The 25,795-nt window shown below is 37.5% G+C and overlaps 1 protein-coding gene and 1 long non-coding RNA gene across 5 annotated transcripts in view; one reads left to right on the top strand and one right to left on the bottom strand.

Annotated features, from left to right (window-relative positions):
• The window catches only part of CDH12 (cadherin 12), an 829,389-nt gene that overhangs the window by 104,679 nt on the left and 698,915 nt on the right, over nt 1-25,795 (bottom strand). For all 4 annotated transcript variants that reach the window (XM_033063831.1, XM_033063813.1, XM_033063839.2 and 1 more), the window contains one exon: nt 24,990-25,284. In XM_033063831.1, coding sequence (XP_032919722.1) covers nt 24,990-25,284 — 295 coding nt within the window. The remainder of the gene's footprint in view (nt 1-24,989; nt 25,285-25,795) is intronic.
• The window catches only part of LOC116998323, a 31,977-nt gene continuing 31,411 nt past the window's right edge, over nt 25,230-25,795 (top strand). Inside the window, exon 1 of the long non-coding RNA XR_004418351.1 lies at nt 25,230-25,309. This is a non-coding gene — a long non-coding RNA (uncharacterized LOC116998323). The remainder of the gene's footprint in view (nt 25,310-25,795) is intronic.

The raw sequence follows: 25,795 nt of genomic DNA, 5'->3' as shown, positions 1-25,795 counted from the left end.
AATTTGAAAGCTTGTTTAGGAAGATTCTTTCAAGCAGGCTTCTAAGAGTCTGCATTTGGCCCAGACAATATGCAAAACACTTCTCGTTATGATTGCTGAGAAATTTTGACAATCCTTTCAGTTATAAAATAAGTTAAAGATATATTAAAAAAATATAATATAGTGGAAAATAAAGATTTATTTCAGAACATCCTTGAAATGTCAAAATTGGATTGCTTCTAGAAATATTTTAGAAGAATTTTTAATTTCATTAGTTTGTCTTTATCTAAATTTAAATTATAGCTAAATGCAACAGAGTTAGTGATAATATTGTTATTAAAATGGCTTTATGGGCTGTATGTATATTTTCAGATGGCCTCAACAACTCCATGATCCTTAGAACAAATGGAGACATTTTTCCATTTTTCTCTTACAAAATCTAATTATTGGAGATTATGTTGATTCCTTCCTTCCTTCCTTCCTTCCTTCCTTCCTTCCTTCCTTCCTTCCTTCCTTCCTTCCTTCCTTCCTTCCTTCCTTCCTTCCTTCCTTCCTTCCTTCCTTCCTTCCTTCCTTCCTTCCTTCCTCTCTCCCTCTTTATCTCTCTCTCTCTCTTTCTCTTTTCTTTAAAGGATGAGATATTAATAATATCGCCCTTCCATAGACTTCTGTTATTTTCTTGCCTTTTGGCTCCCTGTAGCATGATTAAGAAGTTTTAGTGGAGAACCTACATATTCATTAATTAAAAAACAGTGTAATTCTTTCTCATACAAGACATTCAAAGATAACAAGATATTTCAAGAAAACAGTCTGAAATACTTCCTTTCAAGTAATACCAAATCAGAAAGTAGTGTGCAAAAAAAACCCCATGGATTGTGAAAATGTAATATTATGCAAATATCCTCAAAATAATGACGTAAACATATTTTTATTTGTGCTTCTTGACAGGGAGGTTTGTAAAGCTGTATTTAAAACTTGCTCGAGAAAAGCATTCTGATTCACGAAGTCAGCCTTCCATGCTTCAAATTTATCTTCAGTTCTGTGCTGGTTTTGGCTGGGGTAGATTTAATTTTCTTCACAGTGGTTTTTATGAGGCTACATTTTGGATTTGTGCTAAACGCAGAGTTGATAATAGGGAGAAGAATTTCTTTTATTGTCCAAATGGGGTTATTGCTGTTTAACCACAGCCAGCCATCAAATCCTATACAGCCACTCGCTCACTCCCCCACTAGTAGAACTGGTGGACAAAAGGTAGAAGGGAAACAGAAAGACAAAAGATAGAGGGAAAGCAAAATCCATGCACACGAGTAAAGAGAAACAAGGAATTAATTCACTGCTTCCCAAGGAGAGGCAGGCGTTCAGCCACCATCTCCAGGAGAGCAGGGAGACAAGTCCATGACACAGAATGGTGACTTTGAAAGACAAACACCATCACTGCAAATGTCCACCCACTTCCACCTTCTTCCCTGAAATTTATATACTGAGCTTGATTTCATATGGTCAGAAACATCCGTTTGGGTGGTTTGGATCACCTGTCTCAGCTGTGTCTCCTCCCAACCTCACAAGCACCCCCAACTCCCTCATCACAGTGGCAATACAGAGAGCAAAAAAAGACTTGGGTCTGTGTAAGCCCTGCTCAGCAATAACAAAAATATATTTTGCTTTTGCTCAGCAATAACAAACCCAAAAACACTCTGAAAGTATTAACAACCCTAGTTTCAGCACAAATCCAAAACACAACTCCGTACCAGCCTCTGTGAATAAAATTAATTCTACCCCAGCCAAAACCAGCACAAATTACTAAGTTACATATTTTGCGAATCTTTCCATCATAAAGTATTGTATGGTGCACAGCCATTTTGTGATAATATACTTTTTAATAAATTAAATAGTATTTTTTAAAAAAGATGATGCAACAGAAAGATGATATCTGAGGATTGACTTTGTTAAATCTCTTGAAATATGTGATTGCAGGACACTTTATTGTAAATCCACTTGAGCTTTTATGGTTTATTTTTTTAGTTGTTCTGTACCTGATCACATTTAGAAAGGTGGAGGAATAACATGGGAACTTTTTAATTAAAATTGTCATTGCCCCAAATGCTGTGAAAAACACGTCAACATCTATGGCAAATGGAGCATGAAACACAGCATTGTGAACATGATGGTCAAATTGCTGGGTAAGTAAATATTCTACATCAAAACCTTTTCAATGTCAGATGTGGCTAAACATTTAAAGTGCGGTTCTACTGTGAAAAAAGCTGTCAGAAAATAACTGTTTCGTACTTTGGAGATCGGCTTCTTGTGTTTATGATGTGACTGAAAACATCAGACTCTATTCCAGCTAGCTGCATTCATTTAATCTGCAAGGCTGGCTACACAACATGCTTGAGTGTGCTTACTTATGTCTCTGGCAGTATGAACACAATTGTTAATTAGTTTCCAAGAATAAAATCTTAATTGCTAATAAAGATTGTGTATCAAAGCGCAAGTGAGCAGTTTTGTTTGTGACAACATTTGGGTAACATGAGTTCAATATGTCTGGGCTTCAGACTACACCAAACACTGTGAATTTTTAGTACCTTAGATTACAGTGCTGACGTTTGCTTCATATGTTAGAAATGGTGAGCAAACATTTCAAATGCTCGCTGTGAAGAAAAATGGAGGGGGAAAAAACATTAGAAAGACAAACTACAGGGAGCCAAGAGAAAAGTTTCTTCCATATTCACCCCAAGCTGGCAGGACATCTGCTCTGTGCCCACCATCTGGGTGTGTCTAATTAGAGACTACCTGGAATAGGCTCTCAGAGAGCTATTACAGAAACAGCTCTGCAGCAGATGCAGCTTCATTCCCTAAGGGCTGAAAGATAAGGTTGCAAGAAAGAAGGGACCACTGAGCTATGGGAATATTGTATCACCTTGTGCAGCAGTTTTGTAGAGTGAAATGCTTCCAGAAGAAATAAGTATTGCTTGCACTTGGAATATACATGGAATCCAACAGGGAGTGATGATTACACAGAGCAGCAAGTACAAAGACATTGGAACAGCACACTGAGATGTAGTAAATACATAGCGTCCCATACTGATACTTCTGATTCACCACAGTTTAGACTGACGTGATATAGATTTTTTTTCTTCTCTCTTTTTTTCTCCTGTTCCTTGAAGCAGCTCTTTTCTTTCTTTTTTTTTTTTTTTTTTTTTTCCAGTTTTTCAGTTTTTTAAACTCTTGTTTTTTCTGGATTTAATATCACCTCAATTTCAAATCATATTCAGCTGAAATTTAATACAGATCTCCTCTGTTTAGTTTCCCACACTCTAGCCAAAAAATCTCGCTAAAGATAACTTTCAGAAGTTAAGCAAATCCCAGTATAGCATCAGGAAAAACAAGTTATTTTCCCCTTTTTCTGCTTTTTTCTCTGCAAAAGTATTGCACTTGCCCAGTATAGTACTTAGCACTTTCTGCAGACTGAAACACAAACTCAGAATGTTTAGATACCTCAAGATAACTCTAGAGAACTGAAGCAAGTTCCTTTGTACCAGGGATGCATTTATGTAACACTGCTGTTTGTCAGAGAGCTTGGTTCTTTTTTTTTACATTTGCATATTGATACTGATCCTAATGCTTCACTGTGTAGAGCTTGCAACTGAGAAGAAATATCTGGCTTCTGGTGGAGCCTCACTTGATACAGCCATGTACATGTCATGACATGGCTGATGGCTTAGGGCACAGTGCAACTACAGAGCTTTCTGGTCCCCTTCTGTGCTGCCCTCAGAAGAGCCACCGTCAGCTCTGCCAGCTTGTTCAAGTAAGGCCATGCTTTTAAAAACACAAACCATAGCAGGTATAATATTTCATAAAGGTCATACCTTGTCCATGAGCCATTTCAGTTATGTTGCATATAAAATACCTGTCCTTTCCTGGGTCTTTCAGACTGACTTGTGTGTCTCAGAATCCTCATTCCAGAACACCTCCACTTTTCACAGCAGCAGGAACAACAGGTTCAGGGAGCTACCGGACGGTGAGACCCTTCACAGCCTAGCTCACAAGCACTCCTGATCTTTGGCCTCCACTTGTCCTGTGCCTGTGTGTGTGTCTCAGAATCCTCATTCCAGATCACCTCCACTTTTCACAGCAGCAGGAACAACAGGTTCAGGGAGCTACCGGACAGTGAGACCCTTCACAGCCTAGCTCACAAGCACTCCTGATCTTTGGCCTCCACTTGTCCTGTGCCTGGAACCAGATGTGATAAGACACCTCTATATACTCTCCTTCGGGGCTGACACCACATGCAGACAGATGAATAAGGTCCTCTGTAAATAGGCAGTTCCCATTTCCTTGGCCAGACAATCACTCACTTGATCTTAAATCTTTTACATGCCATGATTATAATCTTCCCAGAGGTGATCTGAATGGTGTAAAAAATCTATATGGCACTGCAAACATTAACGATGTTTTCACCTGCAACAATGGCAATATAAATTCTATTCTTAGACACAAAAATATATTTATTCTTCTGTTATAGTTCCTATTAGAATTTAATGCAACTTCTCAGTGTTATCACGTGGCTTTTAAAGATTCAGTGGGGTTTTCAAGCATAGAAAGATGATTTATCAAGTTCTGCCTGGTAGCTTAATAAAACTGTGCATTAGTGAAAGGTGCTGTAGTAAATTTGAGGAAAATTAGAGATCAGTAGCCCCAGCTTTGACTGTGCAGTCATCATCTAATGTCATCAGGGTGATCACAGCTCAACAGTCTAATGACAAGCACAAGAATGGATTAAGCCAGCTGGGATTGGAGGTGGAGAGATAAAATAGTAAGTGTCCTGAACATGATCTAGTTCTGCTTAATTCTTTTGAAATACTCAAGGTATGTGGAATAAAGGACGTAGTGTTAAACCTCTTCTAGAAGACACCCTATGCTGATATTCGTCACTTGAGAGACGATAACAATACTGGGAGATATCTATTCAAAACCCTCAGAAATTTAGAAACATTTAATATTTATTAAAATTTTAGTATTGCTGAAAGATCTGTAGTTGCATTCCTCTTGCATACTGACATGGTGGAAACTCTACTGTTAAAATTATCTTGGTATGCGCAAGAGTATCATGTAGTCCCCATGTTTATCTTGGATCCTTTTGTTAGTGTCCAACTGAAACCACAGAAGTTTGCAATAACCATGTTGCAAAAATTAATTGCTCTTCAGTGAAAACTTTTGGTTATAAACATTTCATATGTTAAGAAATCTTTTCAAGGGTTTTCAATGTGTTTTTTTTTCCCCTTGGGAACATAATCCTAAACTCTGTTTAATTTTTGGTGTAGAAAAATAACTGAATAACTGAGGTTCATCTTAATCAAAGATATGTCTATATTTGTGCTGGACATTTTGCCACCATTATCTCTGAAATAATAATAAAAAAGGTCAAATTGTCTGGATTTTGAAATTTCAATCATTGATTACCAAACAAGTAATTTTTTAGGGGGTCATACTCTTTCAGGTCAGCAAACTAAGGAAAAGCAGTTACCTGTACAGACTACTTCCATGTCAAAACTCTTTATTTACATGTCACAAAAAGAAATATTAAAATAAATAGTAAAAGAAAGGTAACTAGTTTTTCCATACATCTCTGACTCGCCAATAAGATTAGGTCCTGATGATTCTCCAGGGCAACAGCATTTGTACTTCAAAACATAAGCAAGATTTGTGAAACAAGGAAATTCTGTGTCAGTGTGGTTTCCCAGACAAAAACAGACAAGAAAGGAAAATAAAATTTCTGCTCACAAGTTAAAGATCTGATGAATGAAAGGCACCAATGGCAAAAGCAAATATATTGTACATTACCAAGGTGTGGCATGATATTTCTTATTGTACAAATGTAAAAGAAAGGCACGGTGAGCATCTTCTTAAAAAAAAGAAAAAAGAACCTGACAAGTGTAGAGGAAAAAATATCAAAAAAGTATCATAAGTCTTTCCTGCGGCCTCTGGCCAAAAAAAAAAAAAAATACCAAAAAAACGAGCACTGAATGTTGTATGTCACCACTGTACTAAACTACAGGTAAGAAAAATATGCCTTAAGATAAAACTCTCAGCAAATGCCTGACATTCTTATATTGTTTTCCTATTATCTTAAATTATTCTAACAGAATTTTCCTCAGTTTTCTTTATTTAGTGAGCATGTAACCAGTGTGGATCATCTGCTAGTCTACATACAGAATGGATACATTACACAAAAGTAGTTGAATAAAAGAGGCATGCTTTAAATCTATTTTAAAGAAGTATTTCAATATGCTTTAAATTAGGTTTAAGATTAAATGATACACTGTTTTGCAGATTTGGAGAAAAAGATCTGAATGAATACTTGGGAATTTACTGAAATGCACAACTAATTTCCAAACACAATGGAGAAACATTCAGAACTGATGAGAACATCTATAAAAATAAAAGATCATGGGAATTCATCAGCCTAGAGAAGATAAATTTTTCTAATTTTTTCAATTGTATTTTCAGAATATACCATTATATGGAGTACTCCTCTTGATTTTAAAAGAGCAAGTCTCACACATTTCTCTGTGTTGGAAGATTCCTATCCCTTCTAAAAGCAAGAACTTTCAGAAAAGGGTAATTTTTTCCGACCCATAGGTAAATAACAAAAACAGTGTATTTGCTAATATGTCTCATGTGGAACTGGAAAAACAAAACATGAAATAGCAAAAAAAAAAAATAATCAGAATTAATATGGGCCTGGGAGTTCTGGTTAGGCTCCATTTCTCATATTGAAGTACTACTTCTTCGTCAGAAGGGAGTCCCTAAATGGAGATGGGAGATTTGGGAAAAAACACTGAGGAGAAGAATGAGGTTCTGAGTTGTTCAGATACATAAATCTATCTAAGAACTTGAGTTATCTATTTTTGCATGTGGGAATGAAGTTGCAGTTCTTCAACTTTGAGATTTTTTACCTTAAAACTGAAATTCTGTCAGTTTTTCTTTAGAATGAAAATACCTGAAAATTTTAATGGAAAATATTAACTAATCCCATTACACTTCTAGTGTACAATATTTGGTGTTCTGCAAATTGGAATACAGCGCTAACTGTGTGTAGTTCAGTTATCTATGTAAAAAAAAAAAAAAGAAAACCCAACAAACAACCAGAGGCCCCACTTTCTCCCCCACATTAGAGAAATAATTCAATATGGAACTTTATTTGTCTACTTTGGATGAGAGAGAGTACAATATGGATGAGCAGACAGTACAGATCACATTTTAAAGGTGTTTATCTTCCTGATGATAAAAAACAAAGGCATTTGTAACAGCAAAACTGTATAATTTTATTTTTTTTTTTTTAATCAGATAAACCTTATGACAGGGATTAAGTATTTTTTAGGACAATGTGTGAAGAGAAAAACAAGTATGTGTGACCTGTGAAGCTTAGCCCAGTCACCAAGGGTGGCTGCCATGGTCCTGTACCTACATCTGCCTGTTATCACCTAAGGGAGCAGAAATGTACTGAAGACAGATGTGTGCACAAGATCAGAAATATAGGGGCTCATTAACTCTAGGTTATGTCAAAGAAAACACCCAAAATTATGAATTTCTTCCTCATTATTTGAGTATTTAAAAGGTAATGTTGAAAATCACCATTCAGAAAGCCTGCAAGATAGTCTGATTCCACATCTGCACAATCCTTACCAATGCTGTATGCCCATCCTAGTACAGAAATAGCAAACATCTCACTCAAAACATCTCACTTTCCCCACTGTTTAGTCGGAGGACTTCTGACGGTTAGCAGGAGCTCAGCACCGAAACTCACCTGCAGGAAGGCTTCAAGGTGTCTTTTTCTGGGACTTTCCTCTGCTTCACCATCACTGTCCTTAGGTGCCCCTGCCACCCTGAGCGGCTAATGCATCTCCCTTCCCTGCCATTTGAGCGTTGACAAAAGCTTACACTTATCAAACAGTAGCAATAGAAGTTACTCTCTCTTCATGGAGGGTTATCCCTGGGTAAAATGACAAATACCAGGCCAGGTCAGGACTTCCACTCATGAATCCTATTACATCACTTCATGCCCCAAATATCTTGGGTAAGCAAAGCCTTGGATTAATCTAAAATGTGAGTGAAAGCCTGACTGCAAGCTTTAAGGACTTAACTACTCAGCATATCACCTGGCATATTTTTAATTTAAGGAAAATTTTAAAAGATATTGAAGCCAGTGAGATCAAATAATTATATTTTAAAGTAAGTATTTGGGATTTATTATTGAAGTAATTGAAGCCTATATGCTAATACAATACTCAGTTTCATTTCCTTTCTCCACAGTCATTCCTTCATCATGTTTTTCTATTCCTTATCAATGACCAAAAATTCAAGGGCATAACTGGTAATCAGACAGCTCTGGGGAAAAATCTAAGCCTCAACTTTCTTTATGTGCCTAATTTCCCAGCTGTAAAATGTAAGCAGAAAACAACAGAAAACATTTGTTTGCTTTCCTCTGCTGTTGCTGCAGTATAGACTAAAAATCTTTGTTACAAGACTTACAACAATTCTTTGAGAAGACTTTCTCTTATTTGGGAGTTCTGAGCCATCACCTCTAAAACATAGGCTTCTCTTGATGTTATTCAAGGTGTTCGTATAGCTATATGCATACTTTGCAAATATTCAGGTAATCTGATCATTAGCTGTAGGAAGTATGCAGCATTCTTTTATAATTGTAATTTTACACCATTGTATCTTACTTGAGGTCTTTAATGCCTCGATTTTATAGCAATACATTATGCTCTATAAACAAGACACAAGACAATACAAAAAAAAATAGAACAGGCAAATAAATTGTGACAGCAATTAAATATATTAATGCAAGTATTTCAATATTTGTACAGTGCAGCTAGTGTACAGAAAGTTCTAGTTAAGTGTGATACAAAAAGGCCTAACTCTGTATTTCACACTGCTGAAATGATTAAGGTAGAAATTCTACAATTCTTACCAGATAGGAGTTTAAATCATTTACTCATTAGAGCTATTCTGAACCTACTCTGGGATTTTTTTCCCTCCCAATTTGCATTTCTCTGTCGATTTTGATGATCAAAATCCCTTGTCTCTGGAGATAAGATAAAAAACAGTGCTTAAGTTGGCAACACGGACAAAAAAAAAAAAGAAAATCAGAACAATTAAAGAAGGTAGAGCACATCTGAGTGTTGTCGAGGCTGAAGTTCAGTCTGACCCTTCTTAGGTGAGGATTCTATTCTAAAAATTTGCCTTTCTATTCCACCCCCCAACATCTTTATGTTTATTCATAAATTCTAAAACCTGTGAGGTAAGTAAGCCTCGATATTCATAAAATTCTGAACTTGTGGAATACCAGAGCTAAAATTAAATGCACCTAAATATGGCCTAGATGTCCTGCTTAACTCATAAAAACAGAGTTCTACATTTCAAAGGAAAAGATTTGCTTAACATTTGTGGTGGTATGATTTTAGAGATTAATATACATCTGTTAAAAATCAAATCCAGATCTACATATTGACTATCTAAAATTTGATTATATTCAATATTGAAGGACTCTTGTCTTCTCCATAAAATTTCTAAATAAAATACAATCCAAATTATTGATTTTTTTTCCAAAGATCAAAAGCAGTAAAAATTCTGAAAAAATTTCTGTTAGTCCCAAATAGAACAAAATAAATTACAAGAAAAACAAACAATCGCCCCAAAAAAACAACAACAAAGACAAAAAACAAAACCAAACAAACAAAAATACAAAAAAAACCCAGAATCATCCCCAGATCCTACTAATCTTAAATAGTATATGCACAGTCCTTCCCCCACAAATAAAAACAGACATCATGGTTATCAACTCACTAAACTAATCCTGATCATAATTTTAATGAGCATTAATTATTCACCTGCTTTATTAACTTTTTACTTCCTTTTTTTTTTTTTAATGTATTCATCAACTTTTTTTTTCCCCTGACACATTCACAAGCATATTTTAAAAGACATACTGGCTTTTAAAGTAATTTCCCTCAGTTCCCTTGCACACACATCCTATGTTTGTCAGTTCTAGTATCAAGTAAGCATTAAGAATCAATTAATATTTCTTCTCAGTTTTCACCAACTTCAAGACTACACTAGTAAAACAGAGAACAGACATTATACAGTATTTTTATGGACAACAATACTGAGGGCATGAATCATAAAAAAGACCCACTGCAAAATGCATTAAGCCCAGATGCAGGTTTTTTCTCTTTGGTGTTATTCAGATGCCTAAGAGATCCATACAAGCTAGCTTATTAGTGAAAAGGTGCTGTAAGAAATACCAATGAGAAAAACTGTATCCTAGATATCTTCTTTCTCAGAAATTATTTACTGGAGATAACAATTTTGAACTCCTTTCTGTGTTGACAGTTTAAAACAACCTTATTGTGACAAAATGAAGATGCAGATGATGTTGGCCCCCTGGCTGCTCAGTGGATACATGAGCTACAGATTATTTTAAGTCACTCTCCTGTTGTACATTGGTTGAATGCACATTTCCTACCTCCTAAGTGAATGCTCTCTCAAGAGCATCACTCTCAAAGAAAAAGGAGGAAGCTGATCTGTTTTATATAAGATCATTAAATATTCATCAGGCCAAAAAAAAAGGAGAAAGAAAAAAATCCACAAAGACTCCGGTGGCTAAAACATAAGGAGGGGGTATTCAAAAAACGGAAAGCATTAAAGCTGCATCTGCAGCATCTTGTGCGAGTTTTCTACCTACCTCACTGCAAAATGAAAAAGAAGTAACCTCTCCTCCAGTCACATTTTGCATGGGATGTAACTCTGAACTCTGAAAATGTCACTGACTGGCTTCCAAAAGAGAATTAGGTATATCTACTTTATGATTTCTGACAGTGCTTAGGCATTAATTGGCTCCTAGCTGCTCAGCAGTGTAAAGTTCAGATGCTTCTATGCGCAAGCAGATTGAGGACAGTTAGATGACATTTTAGGTACCCACAGGAAAAAAATCATGGAATCTTACTTTTTTACAGTTTCAAGGAGGTGCTAAAATATTTCATTTCGAATCAGACAAATAAATGCATGTGGGTGTCTAACCCTCCATGGCATTCCCTCACTTACTGTAGTAGTGCTGAATTTGATTTGTGTCTGTTCTGATTGGGCTCCAGAGACATTGCTCCAAGTACCTGTCCAAACTTCGAGGACACATTGACTCATATTTATAATGTAGGTCAGCAAAAGTTAGGTGTCTACAGATAAGGGATTCTCAGTATATCTTGAGTAACTTAGTGGTAGAGCTCAAGCTGTTAAAAGATATTTGGGAGTCTAAAGACTGACTAGGGTTTTCAAAACCATTTATATGCCCTACACTTTGTCATATCAAGGAAAAAAAGTACCCATAAGATGCTTGTAAAACTCTCAGCGCCAAGTTACCTTTAAAAATCTGTCCTGAGGATGTGCTGATGAAAAACTTCCATGGACAAGACCTAAAATCTCTGTTGTTGATAAGAGCAGTACTGACATGATGCACACTGTGTCCACAAATAAGTCGATACTCAAATCACAGAACACATTTGCAGTGTGAGAGGTGCAGCCCCTTGTAATCTTTGATATAGGCAGTCTGGGCAACAGCAGCACTGAAATGTACAATCAGGACATTCCTGCAAGATAGCTGGTGAGTTAGTGTCCCAAAATCTCTTGTACTATGCTGCCATAAAAACTGTCCTGTCATCACTGTTACTGTCCCCTTGTACTAACCAAAGTAAATTGATCAAGATGACTAAAATATAAAGCATCCAGATTGCAGTATAGGTAATACTGACCTGCCACAACATCATCTCTACAGTAAATCAGGAGGATGTGCTGGTGCAGTTCTCATCCCTTATCTTTCCTTTAAATCAGCCGTTCAAAGATCTCTTATTGCTGTGCAGTGGCCCGAAGAGAGGATTCCTTCTTTACAGTTTGCCAATTCAATTACTAGCCTCATATGGATTTTGGAATTTAAGGATCTGATGTCTTGCTATGGTGCTTTGATTCAGGCAGGCAATATGACATCTTGGCACCTCCTGGTCATTAATGTAAGATTTTCTTGAGAAGGAAAAGCTAGAATTTGCTTTTGCTTATTTCTTACTAAGAAAAGTCGATGTAGCAATTGACTAACATTTGATGTTGTAGCAATTCCTAGTACAGCAGTGTCTGAATCTGGGTTGTGTGAAATAAAAACAGATGTTTACTTTTGTTCATTTATTGCCCATCCCTCCACAAATGTTAAGAATCCCCTGCTTATTCCCTCTCCAGTACTGCAAACAAAACTATCAAAACCAGTGCTTTAATACATCATAGTAAATCTATTTTTACTACTCAACCAGGGAAGATTTCACCCCCGTGTTATATTAGCAGTTGGATGATCTTTGGAAGACACACAAGATCATCCACAACAAGGTACTATACCTCACTGAATTATGTTCAGTGATTAATATTGATTTAGGACTTAAAACCTGTGAACAAAGGATTCATTAAAAATCACATGGAAGAATCATGAAAGAATCCCAGGACTATCAAGCATCTGTTGAAAACTGTCAGAAAGGGTTTGGTTTGTGTTCAGGTTTAAGGTGATACAGAGTGAAAGCAGCAGGAAGTAGATGAATTTGGAGCTACTGAACCAGAGAACTAGCAAGTAGGGCTGATAATTTGAGCATCTGTGTCTGTATCATCTCTTGAAAGACCATAAATTGTAGGCTTGAGCACTTACACCTGCCGTTCAGGCATCTTTCTCATCTGAATTCTCTCAAGTCTGTTGAAAATATTGATTACTGCAGCCTTATCGCTAAAAGGACAGCAAAAGTAATGTGGGCTCAGAGGCAAGCAGTAAAAGTGATTGAGACATGAAAAGTTTTCTACACAGAACTTTAAAGATTTAATCTGTTTAATTTAGAAAGGAAGCAAAAAAGATGTGGCATGATAGAGATGTGTTCAGTAGGTATCATCTAAATCATCTGTTCCTATACACCTTTTATCTTCAAGACAAAAAATAGAAAAAGAAAATGTTTTGTAGAATGACATGAGCAATTTAGGCAATGTACAGCCACTACACCTAACCAAATGGGGACTAGAAAAATATTTGACATGTATGTGAACCCAAACAACATCCTTTTCAAGAGACAGAAAACCAGTAAATTGTGCATGGATAAAACCTAGCTCCAAATAGGCTGTGACATTATGATCTGCCTAAATGTGTGCTTAACCTTCTCTCAGGCTCTAGTTCTGGAAATTTATAGAGACAAGAGAATAGATAGGTTTCTAAGGTGATGTTTCTACAAAATGGGAATCTTAGCTACATAACTATCTTATGTTTCAGATAAGTTGGGATAATCCTTCAGATCAGAACAAATGATAAAATTAATGCATACTGTACTAACAGCAATAAACACAGATGGAAGATGAAAGATATTTTTTTAAGAGATGATCTCCACCTATAGGCTTCTTGGCCAGGTTTTCACTGGATTGTCATTTAGGATTCATATTATCCTTTACCATTTAAAATATCTTTTCCCAAAGTAAGATGTGGAAGGTAAGCTGAACTTACACCTCTGAGAGTACCAGCAGCAACATTCTCCATCAATCCTGGTACAGAATGGTATGTCAGGTAATGCTTTCGTTGGAGGTCCTCTTGCCTACTCCTTGCTGTTTCCTTGTTCCCTCAAGACTGCTCCATAAGAGTACTGACACCTTGCCTGTTTGTGCATTAACACCCTTTAAGCTTTTTATGAAAATAAAAGAACAATCCTGAGGTTTTGTCAACAGAAATAATAGCTGTCTCTTCAGCAGTGTCAACCTAAATCAAGTCCAAGGCAGTATTAAAGGTGTCGATTTCTCTCCAGCAGCTCTTGAAGTGAAAGCTGAACAGTCTATAAATATGTTCCTCTTCCTCTGCTGTCATTCTTTACTTTCACACCTGCCTGAAGTCAACTCCCCTTCTATTTCCAGTCTTTGCCTCTCTAATCGTCATTGATCTCACATTTACTGCTGGCTTCTGCACAATAGGTTCTCAGAGATAACTGGCAAGTAAGGATGTCTCGACAGTGAAATTTTACAGTGATATTTCAGATAGATTTTGGATTTTCACTTCATTCTGCATCATACCAGAAAAAAAATGCACTCCAGAAAACAATACTGGTACTGCCAAGTTTTTAGCAGAGAGAACGGTTTCTTTCATTTCCATTGGTCTTTTTCCGACTTAGTTATGACCTGTTGAGTTTGCAGGCTGACTAGCTTGTCTGAAAAGCATGACAACCTGTCTTGTCATCACCTATAGGGAAGAGAAATCAAGGAGGGAGTAGGCAAATGCACCGTGTTCCAAGCTTCAGAGAATACTACCTTTTCCATGGGTTCCAAGCCAGCTAGTGCTTGGCTTGTCAGGGTGATATAAAGAACGCTCCTTTACTAATACAGGAACCACCTGTTTAATTTTCAAGTCACCAGCTAACCTGTGGGATGACTCACTGGGCAGCCATCTGTTTTGTTCATTAAAAGTTTTAAGAGAATTACGTTTGCACCTTTCCGTTGTACAGAACCTTAGTGAAATATCTCTTTTGGAAAGGTTTTGATCAGCTCTATCAGGATCCTTGTTCAGAAAAAGCTGGTGGGATGCCAGATTCCTATTCCCACAAGGTCTGTAAAGGTTCCTTAGTTAGGAAAAATCCACAGAGTGCAGGACAGACATTGGATTGGATTGCCCATCTATGCTGTTTCTTACCACAAACAAGGAGAACTGTTAAGTACCTAGGACTCATTAAATCCAAGGTTGGCAGACAAATACACCTGCTAATTGGCTGAAATTCCATTTAAAGATACTCTTGTATATGCATTCCTCAGACTGCAGATATTTTTAAACCTCTGATTTATCTAGACTTTCTTTTCTTAAGGTATTATTTTTATCTGCAGTGTCCTTGCTGTAGACTTTAAGTCTTATGGGATTCTTTAAACAGAGAATAATTTGTCCTTAACAGTATGTTTGTGATCAGTGATCCTTCTCTTCGTTCTTGTTAAGCCAGATTCTCATGAATACTTTTCTTATCACTCCAGGCCTTCCTAGGATTACATCTAATTTGCCACACAGAGTTATTTCTGCACACAGAGTTAAAGCCTTTAATCATATTTGGTTTAGTGACTCCCATTTGCTTAATAATCTTGAGACTATTTTGCATTTTCTTTTGCCCTCCTGTAGGGCTGATGACGACTTGCTTGATTCACACAATCCATCAGTGACTGATTTCTTAGACTTCTTCGATTTCTTAGTAGAGAATATCAGTCATGTCTAGTTTTATTGTTTTAGTTTATGACAGAGTAAAGCACAAAAATGGGTGACTAGAACACTAAATATGCACTCACTTTCCATGCAAAATATCCATTAAAATCCTTTTAGAATTTGGCTTGTTATTACTACCTGTAGTGTTTTTATGAGAAGATGGGTAGAACATGATTACTTGTCATAAATGAAGAACTGCCTTGTGCCAGTAAAACCTTGAACTTATTTCTTCTCTGAAAAATTATAAATAGAACTTAGCATATAAGACAAAACCACTTCAGTGGCTAAAAAGCAACTTTAAACAAAAATTATATTCATAGTCATACAGGCAGTACAGTAATTTCACGGCTGTAAGGCGCACCCTTTTGACTAAAATTTTCCCCCAAACCCAGAAGTGCGCCTTATAGTCCGGTGCGCCTTATCTGATGGACAAAGTTCAGAAATTTGCCTACCCGGAAGTGAGAGCTGCGAGCGGCGGGGGAGCCGGCAGGGCCGCGGCTGCCAGGTGGAGGCAGGGCGGAGTAGCAGCGGGCACGCCCCGGCCCCAGGGAGGCGGGACGGCCCCTCCAGAGGCACCCCCCGGCCCCGTGCAGGCAGGACAGCCTCTCCCCAGGCATAGCCCGGCCCCCGTGCAGGCGGGACAGCCCCTCCACAGGCACACCCCAGCCCTGTGGAAGGGGGCACGGAGTGGTGGCGGCAACAGCCCAGCCCCAGAGAGGCGGCATGGAGCAGCGGTGGGCATGCCCCGGCCCCGCCAGGTACAGGCGGGCCTGGGGACCCACAGCACCACCTCTCCCGGGTCTGGGTGGGCCCAGGGGCCAATGGTTGCCGGGTTGAGGTGGGACCTCGGCCAGCAACCGCGCGGGGGGAGCTGGGGGCAGATCCTCGCTGCAAAAAAAAAGTGCGCCTTATAGTCCGGTGCACCTTATATGATCTACAAAGTTGCGAATTTTGCTGACTCCTGGGGGGTGTGCCTTATAGTCCGGTGCGCCTTACAGTCATAAAATTACTGTAGCTTGAAAAGCAGATTTAATAAAACATTTTTAATGTTTATAGTCATTCAGGGGTTGAGAACAGTAATACTTTTAAAATATGTTTAATGTTTCATACCATTTGGTGGCCCAAAGAACAGCTCTTACTGAAAAGATATTTAATGTTCAAAGTAATTTTGTGGTAAGAAAAAACAACTTCTTTTTAATTTTTATCATTTACAGCTGAACTGTGGCTACTAAAACAATTATCAATGCAACAGGTTTTATGTTTACAGCTGTTACATGCCCATATAAAAACAATTCCTACATTTTTCAATGTTGCACTTAAATATGTCAATTTCTTTCCCTCATCGACTGTAAAATTAACCAAAAAAGAAAAAAAAAAAAAAAAAAAAGAAAAAACAAACAAACAAAAAAACCTCAAACCAAACAAACCAAAAAAAACCTAACAAAAAACAAACACAAAAAAACACATAATCTCAACAATTCTAATGAAATATGTCTTGAACCTAAAGGAGTTTATGAAAATAGCAAGACTGGACTAATAATTATAAAGTTTTTCCTTACATACAAAAAGAGCTAATACTCAATACCACTGAAACTACCAACAGTATTTAGAATATATATATAGAACAAACCAAATAGCTTAATTTTAATAAGCTATTAATAAGGCGTTGTTTGGCAACCTGAAAGAGGTTAGGTTGTATAAAAAAATGTGTATAATAAAATATAATATTTGATTTATGCTACTGAGCTGCAGTAAAATCAGTGTGTGGATGGAAACATAGTGGTTTTAACTGCTGTGATGTGAGTTTTTAGCTTTGTCCAGTTAAACACAGAAAATCACTGAGTGGGTCAGGTTGGAAGGGACCACAGTGGGGCATTTGGTCCAACCTCCCTGCTCAAGTAAAGCCATTCTAGAGCACATGGCACTGGGTTGTGTCCAAATGGTTCCTGAGTGAGGAAGACTCCAACCCCTCTGGGCAATCTGTTACAACACTCGGTCACCTCAGGTTCAGATGGAACTCTCTGTGCATCCATTTCTGCCTGTTGCCTCTTGCCCTCCTACTTGGCCCCAACAAGAAGAGGCTGGCTCCATCCTCCTGACTGCTTACTGACATTGATCAGGTCCCTTCTCTGCTGTCTTTTCTGAAGACTGAGCAGGTTGAGCTCCCCCAGAGCTGCCTCGTAAAATACTCCAGTACCATAATCCTCTATGTTACCCACGACTGGACTTGCTCCATGTCTCTGTTGAACTGAGGAGACCAGAACTGGAGACAGTATCTGCCTGTGCCTCCCCAGGAACAGAAACATGTTCCTCAATCTGCAGGCATTGCTGCTCCTAATGCATCCCGGGATGCCATTGGGTTCTTGGCCAAAAGGCCACTGCTGCCTCATGGAGAACTTGTTGTCCACCAGGACGCCTACATCCTTCTCTGCAGAGTTGTTTACCAGCATGTCATCCTCCAGCCTGTGCTGGTGCATGGGGTTATTCTTCCCCAGTTGCAGGACCCGGGATTTGCCTTTGTTGAATCTCAGGCAGTTCTTCTCTGCCCATCTCTCCACCCTGCTGGGGTCCCTCTGAGGGGCTGCACAGCCCTCTGGGGTATCAGCCACTCCTCCCAGCTTTGTGCCATCAGGGAACTTGCTGAGGAGGAACCTGCCCCTTCATCCAAGTCATTGGTGAAGAAGTTAAATACTGGACCCAGGAATGAACCTTGGTGGACACCACTAATGACAGGTCTCCAGCTAGGAACTGTTCCACTGATTATGATCCTATGGGATCTGCCATTTGGTCAGTTCTCAATGCACTTCAGTGCCCACTCATCTAATTCCTATCTCCCGAGTTTGCCTATGAGGATATCATGAGAAACAGTGTCCAAAGTCTTCCTGAAGTCATGGTAAAAAAAAATATCCTGTGTAGGCTTAGATATATATGAGAAGTACGAATCAAATGCACTTAAATGATTTCAGCACTAACACTGACATTTTGGGACTTTAAGAACAGCTAGCAGAAAACAGCTATCCAGTGTCTCTTTTAACAGCCAAAGTTTCTCAGCTTTGCTGAGAATTTTGCTGTTCACATGTTTGTATAGTCTTGTCTGTCACAGTTTTCATTTTACATAGATTCTCCCACCTGACAGCATTTGCCAAATGTCTTAGTTTCACTGACAATATCCAACAGCCACGGTGTATGAAAGGAAACTCACAGTATGGAAACAATTATTATCCTTGAACTAATCAAGTCTTTATTTTCTGCAATATTTTTCCTCCCTTTAGATCTCTTTATCTTTTTTCTGGCTCCCACTTGCCCTATAATTGAAGCTGCCTAGGTTGCCCAATGATCTATCATAAAGAAACACTTTGTTTCAAAAGCTTTAACTACCTACTTGTAATATCCTCTCAATATCTCAGTGTTGGGTTTTTTTTTCATATTCTTTTTATTTTCTTTTACCTTTTGTGCAATGTCCTGTATAAAGGGAAAAAGCAGTCTTTGAGAAAAGGCTAAGCAGCCCTAACCTGCCTTCCCATCTGCAACATCCTTAAAACTCACTTTCCTACACAGTGGTAATAAAAGTTATTTTGATGATCAGTGCAGTAGATGTATCTTTTCAAAATTAAAACAAAAAGAGAACCAGAAAGATAAGAGTTGTAATTTAAAAAAAAATATTTTCTTAGTGGGAAGCCACTGTACTATCAACTGCAATGAGCTAACTGCCACTAGATATAGCCCTAGGAAATAGTATAGGAAAACAGTGATGGAACACGAATTTTTCTGAAATGTGGTCCAAATGACCCAGGACACCAGGTCTGACCCATGTGATGGACGAAATTTGTACACTGTAATAAAGCACCAAATTAGAAGATGTGGATACAATCCTGTAAGGGCGTATGCAGTACAGTTTTGGGTGGGGAAGTTGCTCTTTGCAAAGCCCATTAAAACAATTAGGTGCATCAGTGAGTATATAGCTCAAGATTACTGGCATAGATTAAGAGTATCTAAATTACAAAAAAGCTTTCAGCAAGGTTACTAAGCAAAGACTCTTAAAAAAAGAGGGGGAAAGAAAAGTAAGTTTAAGACACAGCAGCTTTTCCTAAAAGAATCCAAATAAAAAGAGATCTAAAACAGTAGGTATCAATTGCCAGTCTTTCTGTATGAAAGAGAAACTGCCACTGGCATCTCTCTCGGATCTGAACTCATAGGTTGCCAGTAAAAGAGAATATATGAACAGGTGACAGCTTGACAAAATGAAAGTTTCTCTGGAAAGTGCTACAGGGGAATCTTAACATAGCATGAAACTGAGAATATAGAACTTCATATGTAGAAACACAAAGAGGCATCAGAAAAAGTAACTTATCAGTACTTCTGCAGAGGTGGGTTGTAGCTCCATTAGCTGTTAATTCTTGATCTCGGGATCACTGCAGAAAATCCTGCAAAGTTTTCATCTCAATGATCAACAGAAGACAAAAAAATGGAAAATTATCAATGGGAATAATTCAACAAGAAATATTGAATAAAAATAGAACATATTCCAAATGTTTGTATCTTGAATATGACATGCAACTCCCATCATTTTCTCTAAGGACTTAGTAACACCAGAAAAAAACATGGATACCAGGCTGGAGCTGGAAGCACTGCAGACAGTGACTGCAAACAAATTATACTGTCAGTTATCTGTCCATGAGCATGAATAATGCCATTCAAAAGTACCTCTGTTTTCAATGGGTTCCCAAAGTAATATCTTCTGCAACAGGTAGGTAAGCTTTAGGTAAGCTTTTGGGAGCCCTTAAAAATATATCACCAACAGCTAGGAATCTGTGTCAAAGGCAGGCCCATTCAGCATTTGCTCCAATGCCTTATAGTCCTTCCTTCCCCAGCCTCTGTTCGCTGTAAGCTTCTGGCTAAACTCAGGCATGCAGTGCTAAGCTGAGCCAAACCAGAGTGCAGGTTATTACCCACCAGTTCACCAAGTTAGTTTTCTACATATTGTAACTCTTGCGCATGAAACTACATAGATGGATATATTAAAAATATGCTCCATTTTTGGATGCATATATATGCTCCATGATCAATGTTCAAATGTAAACCAACACTTAAATAAAAGCAATTGAGTATTCACTCCAGAAGGAAAACTGCCAGAAAATTTGTAGAGACTATTTTCACACTGACAGTATCATGGGAAGCAAATCCACAACACTCTTCAGGTAGCTGCTTTGCACAACTGAGGAACATAGGAAAAATAACCTGATATCCACTTTCTGTTATCATTGACCATTTTAGTCTGCCTCGGTGGAGTTTTTAGAGTTTCCTCTAATCAATAAAGAGGTAATGTAGTAGAAAAGTATGAAATGAAATTGTGTAGGAAAAATATATGGCATCTGTATATTGTGAAATTGATGTGTTTAGTACAGCCCTAGCTGGCCTATATATAAGCATAGAAGTATAATGCAAAGACCATAGAAAATAATTAAGAGGCTGTGACAATGAAAGTTATAATTTTGCTGTTAAAATCAGCATATTCAGTGAAAGAAATGTGTACAGAAGCAAATTCCTGTTCACGTTTTTCTGTATAAATATATAAAAATATATAACATTATCTTCCCTTGAATGTGTGCTTAATGCTGCTATGCCCCCATTCTCAGTCATCTGGACTGATAACTTTAATAAGGGGATAACCTTGGTTTAAACTCAGCTATATTTGCGTGCTTACGTCAACTATATTGCAACAGAAGCTGGCACAGCTGCCAGAAGCAACAACACAGTTGATTAAACTGTACTTAAGGAAAACATATTTTGCTAATACAAACTTACAAATGGGGATATTAGGGCACCCTTTTCAGTTCTCACAGATTAATACCCATTTCTGATCCATTCTACATTTTGGAATTTACATTAAATCAAGAAAATATTTTCAAATAAAGGTATTGATAAAACCAATTCAATATCACGAAAACCAACTAAAGAAACAAAAACAACAATAAAACAAACCACAAAAAAGCAACCAACATTAGGAGTCCAGCTCTTAAGCTTTTATAAGTCTCTTACTAGGCATAAAACAACAGCACAGCAATCTTTGTTCTTAAAATATTAGTTCTGCATTGTAATCTGACTCCATCTGCTGAGTTTTTTAGCAGGGAATTTCAAATTATTGTCCTTTAAAAAACCAAAATATTCACTGTAAGGTATTCTGCACCCCATTTATCATGCGAGCAATACAATATCAACTCTGGAGGCACTGATATCCTTCCACTACAGTGCAGAAGCTGCGCCCACTTTGAAACTATCACAAACACTGAAAATCACAGATGGGTAGAGCAGCCTGTATATTACAACAGTTGGTAACCCAAGGGGCTTTTCAAGGGAAGATCTTTCTTGTTTACTCTCCATCATCAAGAACAGATTACAGTGCAGGTATGGAAAGACCCAGGCTAGCTGTAGATTCAAACTTTGGCATGAAATAGGTTTGCATCCTAGTTTAGTGAGTAAATGTGCTTCTTATATTTTTTCTTAAGAGCACATGAAGGAATTTGGCTCCTGGTAAGGAGAGCACCTTAAAATAGCAGTCCTAAAAATATGTCTTCAGAAAAAAAAAAAGATATTCAATAACATTATCTGTTTTATTGAGTGGTATTTATTAAAAGGAAAAACAAACCAAAACTAGAGTAAAGAAACAGTAGAACAAAATTCAATCTGCCCTCAATGTAAATTTGAAGGGAAAAATTAAACTTCCACCTATAATATGCATGGAGAGTAACACATGTTCTAAGATAATCTACTGTGATAGACATGACTAAGCCAGGTATATCTAAGTAATACCTCTGTGCAGAAAACCAGATCTTGAGAATACCATGAATTTTCAAGTTTTTGCACTTTTTCCACTAAAAAATTGCCCAAGTCCAGTTGATGTACAAATTTATTGTAACACTATAACTGCAACCCTGATTTCAGAGATGAATGCTATGATATTATTTCAGCCATCTCAGATTCAGAAACAGTAATTATTAGGAAGTCCAGAGACATTGCAAAACTGAGAACCATGTAGCCAAGACAATTTCTGAAAAGTACCATTGCTAATAATATTGCCAATAACCTTCGGATAACGTACCAAACTGGGTAAACCTTTGCATGAAATGTCATGAAACAATAAAAGACTGCAAGACACTAGACACAAAAGCTTGCCAGGTTCACATAAGAGACTAGTAAGCATGAAAAAAGTAGTGTTTCAGTGAATTTCCCACAACTTCCCAAGAAATATGTTCGCAAGTGCACTTTATAATCAATAATGTTGTAAAAATACAGTCAGTGAAATTTGGAACATTTGGTAATTAAAAAGTGGCAACTAGAAAATGAAAATGCTATAAAAAAATAGATGGGAGTAAGAGTTTATCTGGGTTTTTTCCTAAGCCAAGACAACCATATGCTGCACCAGCTGAAAAATCAAAGTGATTTTCAATGTTAGCCTCAGGCACTGGTAGGTCTAAGCATCTCTATAGGTGCAACTGAATGGTACTGATGATAGAAAGGAGTAGTTTTAGATCCTCTGAGAAATTTGTACTTGCATAAGGAAGGAAAAAAAAGATAAGAGAAAACAAGAGAATAGCAAGATCTACATCAGAGAAGGCACAATCTCCTGGCATACATATAGAGGACAAGGCATTTTTGGATATTTTTGCTGCAAGACAACCTAACAGCAAAAATTCTTTTCTGCTTTAGTAGACACTACTTGAAGTTTAGGCTTCCATTTAGGGAACTCTTTCCTTGCCTTGCCTTTTCTGATTAATTTTCATCCATCTTTAATTTTTTTTATAGAGGAACAAATCCCAACTGTTATGAATAAATCTTCTAGATATAGTGAATATAAATAAAGAGAAGTGAATACCAAATAAAGAGAAGACCAAGAAGATCCATTTCGCCATGACATCTGCTTTTGTTTTTCTAAAGGAGAATAAATTGAAAAGCATTTCTTCTAAAATTCTGTATGCATGTCACACCATACTCAGTTGTATCTCATTTAGTCATGCAACTCCTCATCCATGTAAAAGCCACAATGTATGGCACACCTTGAAGAAAATTTAATATGAAGTAAAAGTTCTGTTAGCATTTAATCTTCTGTTGCACACACGTATTTAAGAAAATAACAAAGAAAGGGGAATACAGCAGAGTAAGGCAATTGTCATAGGCAATTCAATGAAAGCACTGCGTTTTGCTGGACAAACAGCGTCATGGATTTTCACTTTTTCTTTCTGAGCAGGTTTTAAAAACAATTTCATAACCAACCATACATTCATCAGTGAGAAATGTTATTCTGAATTTGGCAGAGACGCAAGTGTCAAAATGTAGCAAATGGTTTTCATCTATACATAATACAACTGTAAGTAATATTATTATGTATCTCCTTAGGGGAAGCAAGAGTGCACCTATATTGTGAGTCTACAAACTCCTTTGGGTGACTATAGTGAATGCTTCTGTGCCCTTCTATAAAATTAACATGATCATCTCTACATGTCTACTCACATCACATTTTATCATATTCTATCACATTCTACTACTCCTTATCACAAAATTTAAAACATTACCTTGTTAATTCTATGTAGCAACTTGTGTAGGTAGCTAGTCACCTCCCAGATTGACTTTAAAAATACCAACACCTGAGGTGCATAGCTACAGGGGAACAGTATCCCTCTGCCACTTGAAACTCAGAAAGCTTCCAAAACTGTTAACAACTACCAGGAGTATTACATGGCTGGTTCTGGCTTGTGAAATACTGGGAAAAGACAGTTTAGGAAAGAGAAGGGCAATCAGCCGGAACTAGCAGTGGGAAGTTAAAGGACTCCCAGCCCAGAACAAATTAATTTCTCGTGCCTGTAGGGAAACCCAAAATGCCATCTGGCAGCAGAACACAAGCACTGTGCTTATGTTGCAAACACACTGATCAGGACCACTTCAGAATCAGCCATCAGGAAGAGACCAAAAGGGCCCATTTAGCCTATTCTCCTGCTCCAAAGCAGGATCAATATTCCTTATGTCATTTCTAGCAAATATCTCTCGTGTTGTGAAAATTCTTCAAGCAAAAACTTATTCCAGTATTTCAGTATCATTCTCTTATCATTACCTTACTCTGAAAAGAAAATTACTCTTTCCTCTTTACAGACTGTCATTCTTGCATTGTGACCAAGGCAAGGGCAATAGTTACTTTGAGCATGCACAGTATAACAGGACTTGAATAAAGGCTTGTCCCCTAACTCGTAGCTAGGAGATCATGCAAATGCTGCAGGAATTTAAGAGCCACAAAGACAAAAACAGTTAAATGGTAAGATCATTTACAGCAAACAGGCAATCTAATTTTGTACAGCAAACAGCAAATGAAAACTAGGGAGAGAGGGGAATGAGACATAACAGGTTTGGGGTTAGGGAGAGCCCCTGGACCTTAGCATACCTTCCTGGAATATCTTTTTTTTAAACTCATCCTACTCTCAGAAAGTTAACATCACAGGTACTCATATTGCAGGAGGGTAAGTTTCTAAATAAGCAAAAAAAATCTAAAACAAAACTTTAATTTGTGTATATCTGGGCACAGAATCTTAGATATATTTGTAATAATAAGTTTTAGAAACTGTTTTTTTCCTTTCCTCCTTCTCTTTCTTTCCTCAGCAAGAAAAGTACATTGAGACAATTAAATAATATGCAATTAGTTATAAAACATTTACAGCTTTTTACTCACCCACTGGAGACATTTCTGGGACACTGGCAACATAAGGCCCATCCAGAAACTTTGGCTCATTATCATTAATGTCCTGCACTTTAATGATGAACTCTGATTCAGGCTCTAATGGTTTCTTGGTGTCAACATCCACAGCCTGAGCCCGGAGTGTATAGAAAGGTTTTTCTTCTCGATCTAGGCTTCTTATGGCATGAATATCTCCCGTGGTCTCATCAATGGTGAAAACTGTGCCAGCACCATCTCCTGAAAGGGTATATTTAACAGTGCCAACTCCCTTGTCCAAGTCAGAATGAAGCTTGAGAAGAAAAAGAAAAACAAAGGTAGGAGAAAAACGTTAATGGCTTTTCCTAGGCTGGATGGCAACTTTTTATTTTTTTTTTTCCATGTATTAAAAGACTTTGGAGGAACCAATTTCTTCAGTCCTTAATTGCCTCTAAGTGAATGAAAAAATTTGGATAGTATGTTATGTAAGACTTTTACCCCTACCTAGTACAGCACAGACTTTCTGCAGTTCAGTAACTAAAATTGCAAAGAAGCAAGGCTTCACATTTGTTATAAAGTGAAATCTAAGACCAGGGATATAAAATCACCCATAGTCACATCAAACAAATGTGACATGACATGAAAGAGTGTCAAAAGCTTTTATAGTCATTTAGCTTCCAGAGTAGAAAAAGGGAAATATCTAATTATTTCAGCAGCAAGAGCTTGATGGCATTTGAAACTCAAATTTGGTTTTAAAAAAAGAAAATATACACCTCAAGATTACAGTAAATGCTAAACAGAACTAAAAACACTGCCTTTTACAC

Source organism: Catharus ustulatus, chromosome 1 (assembly GCF_009819885.2).
Source record: "Catharus ustulatus isolate bCatUst1 chromosome 1, bCatUst1.pri.v2, whole genome shotgun sequence".
NCBI lineage: Eukaryota > Metazoa > Chordata > Aves > Passeriformes > Turdidae > Catharus > Catharus ustulatus.
This window is presented reverse-complemented; position numbering and strand designations above follow the sequence as displayed.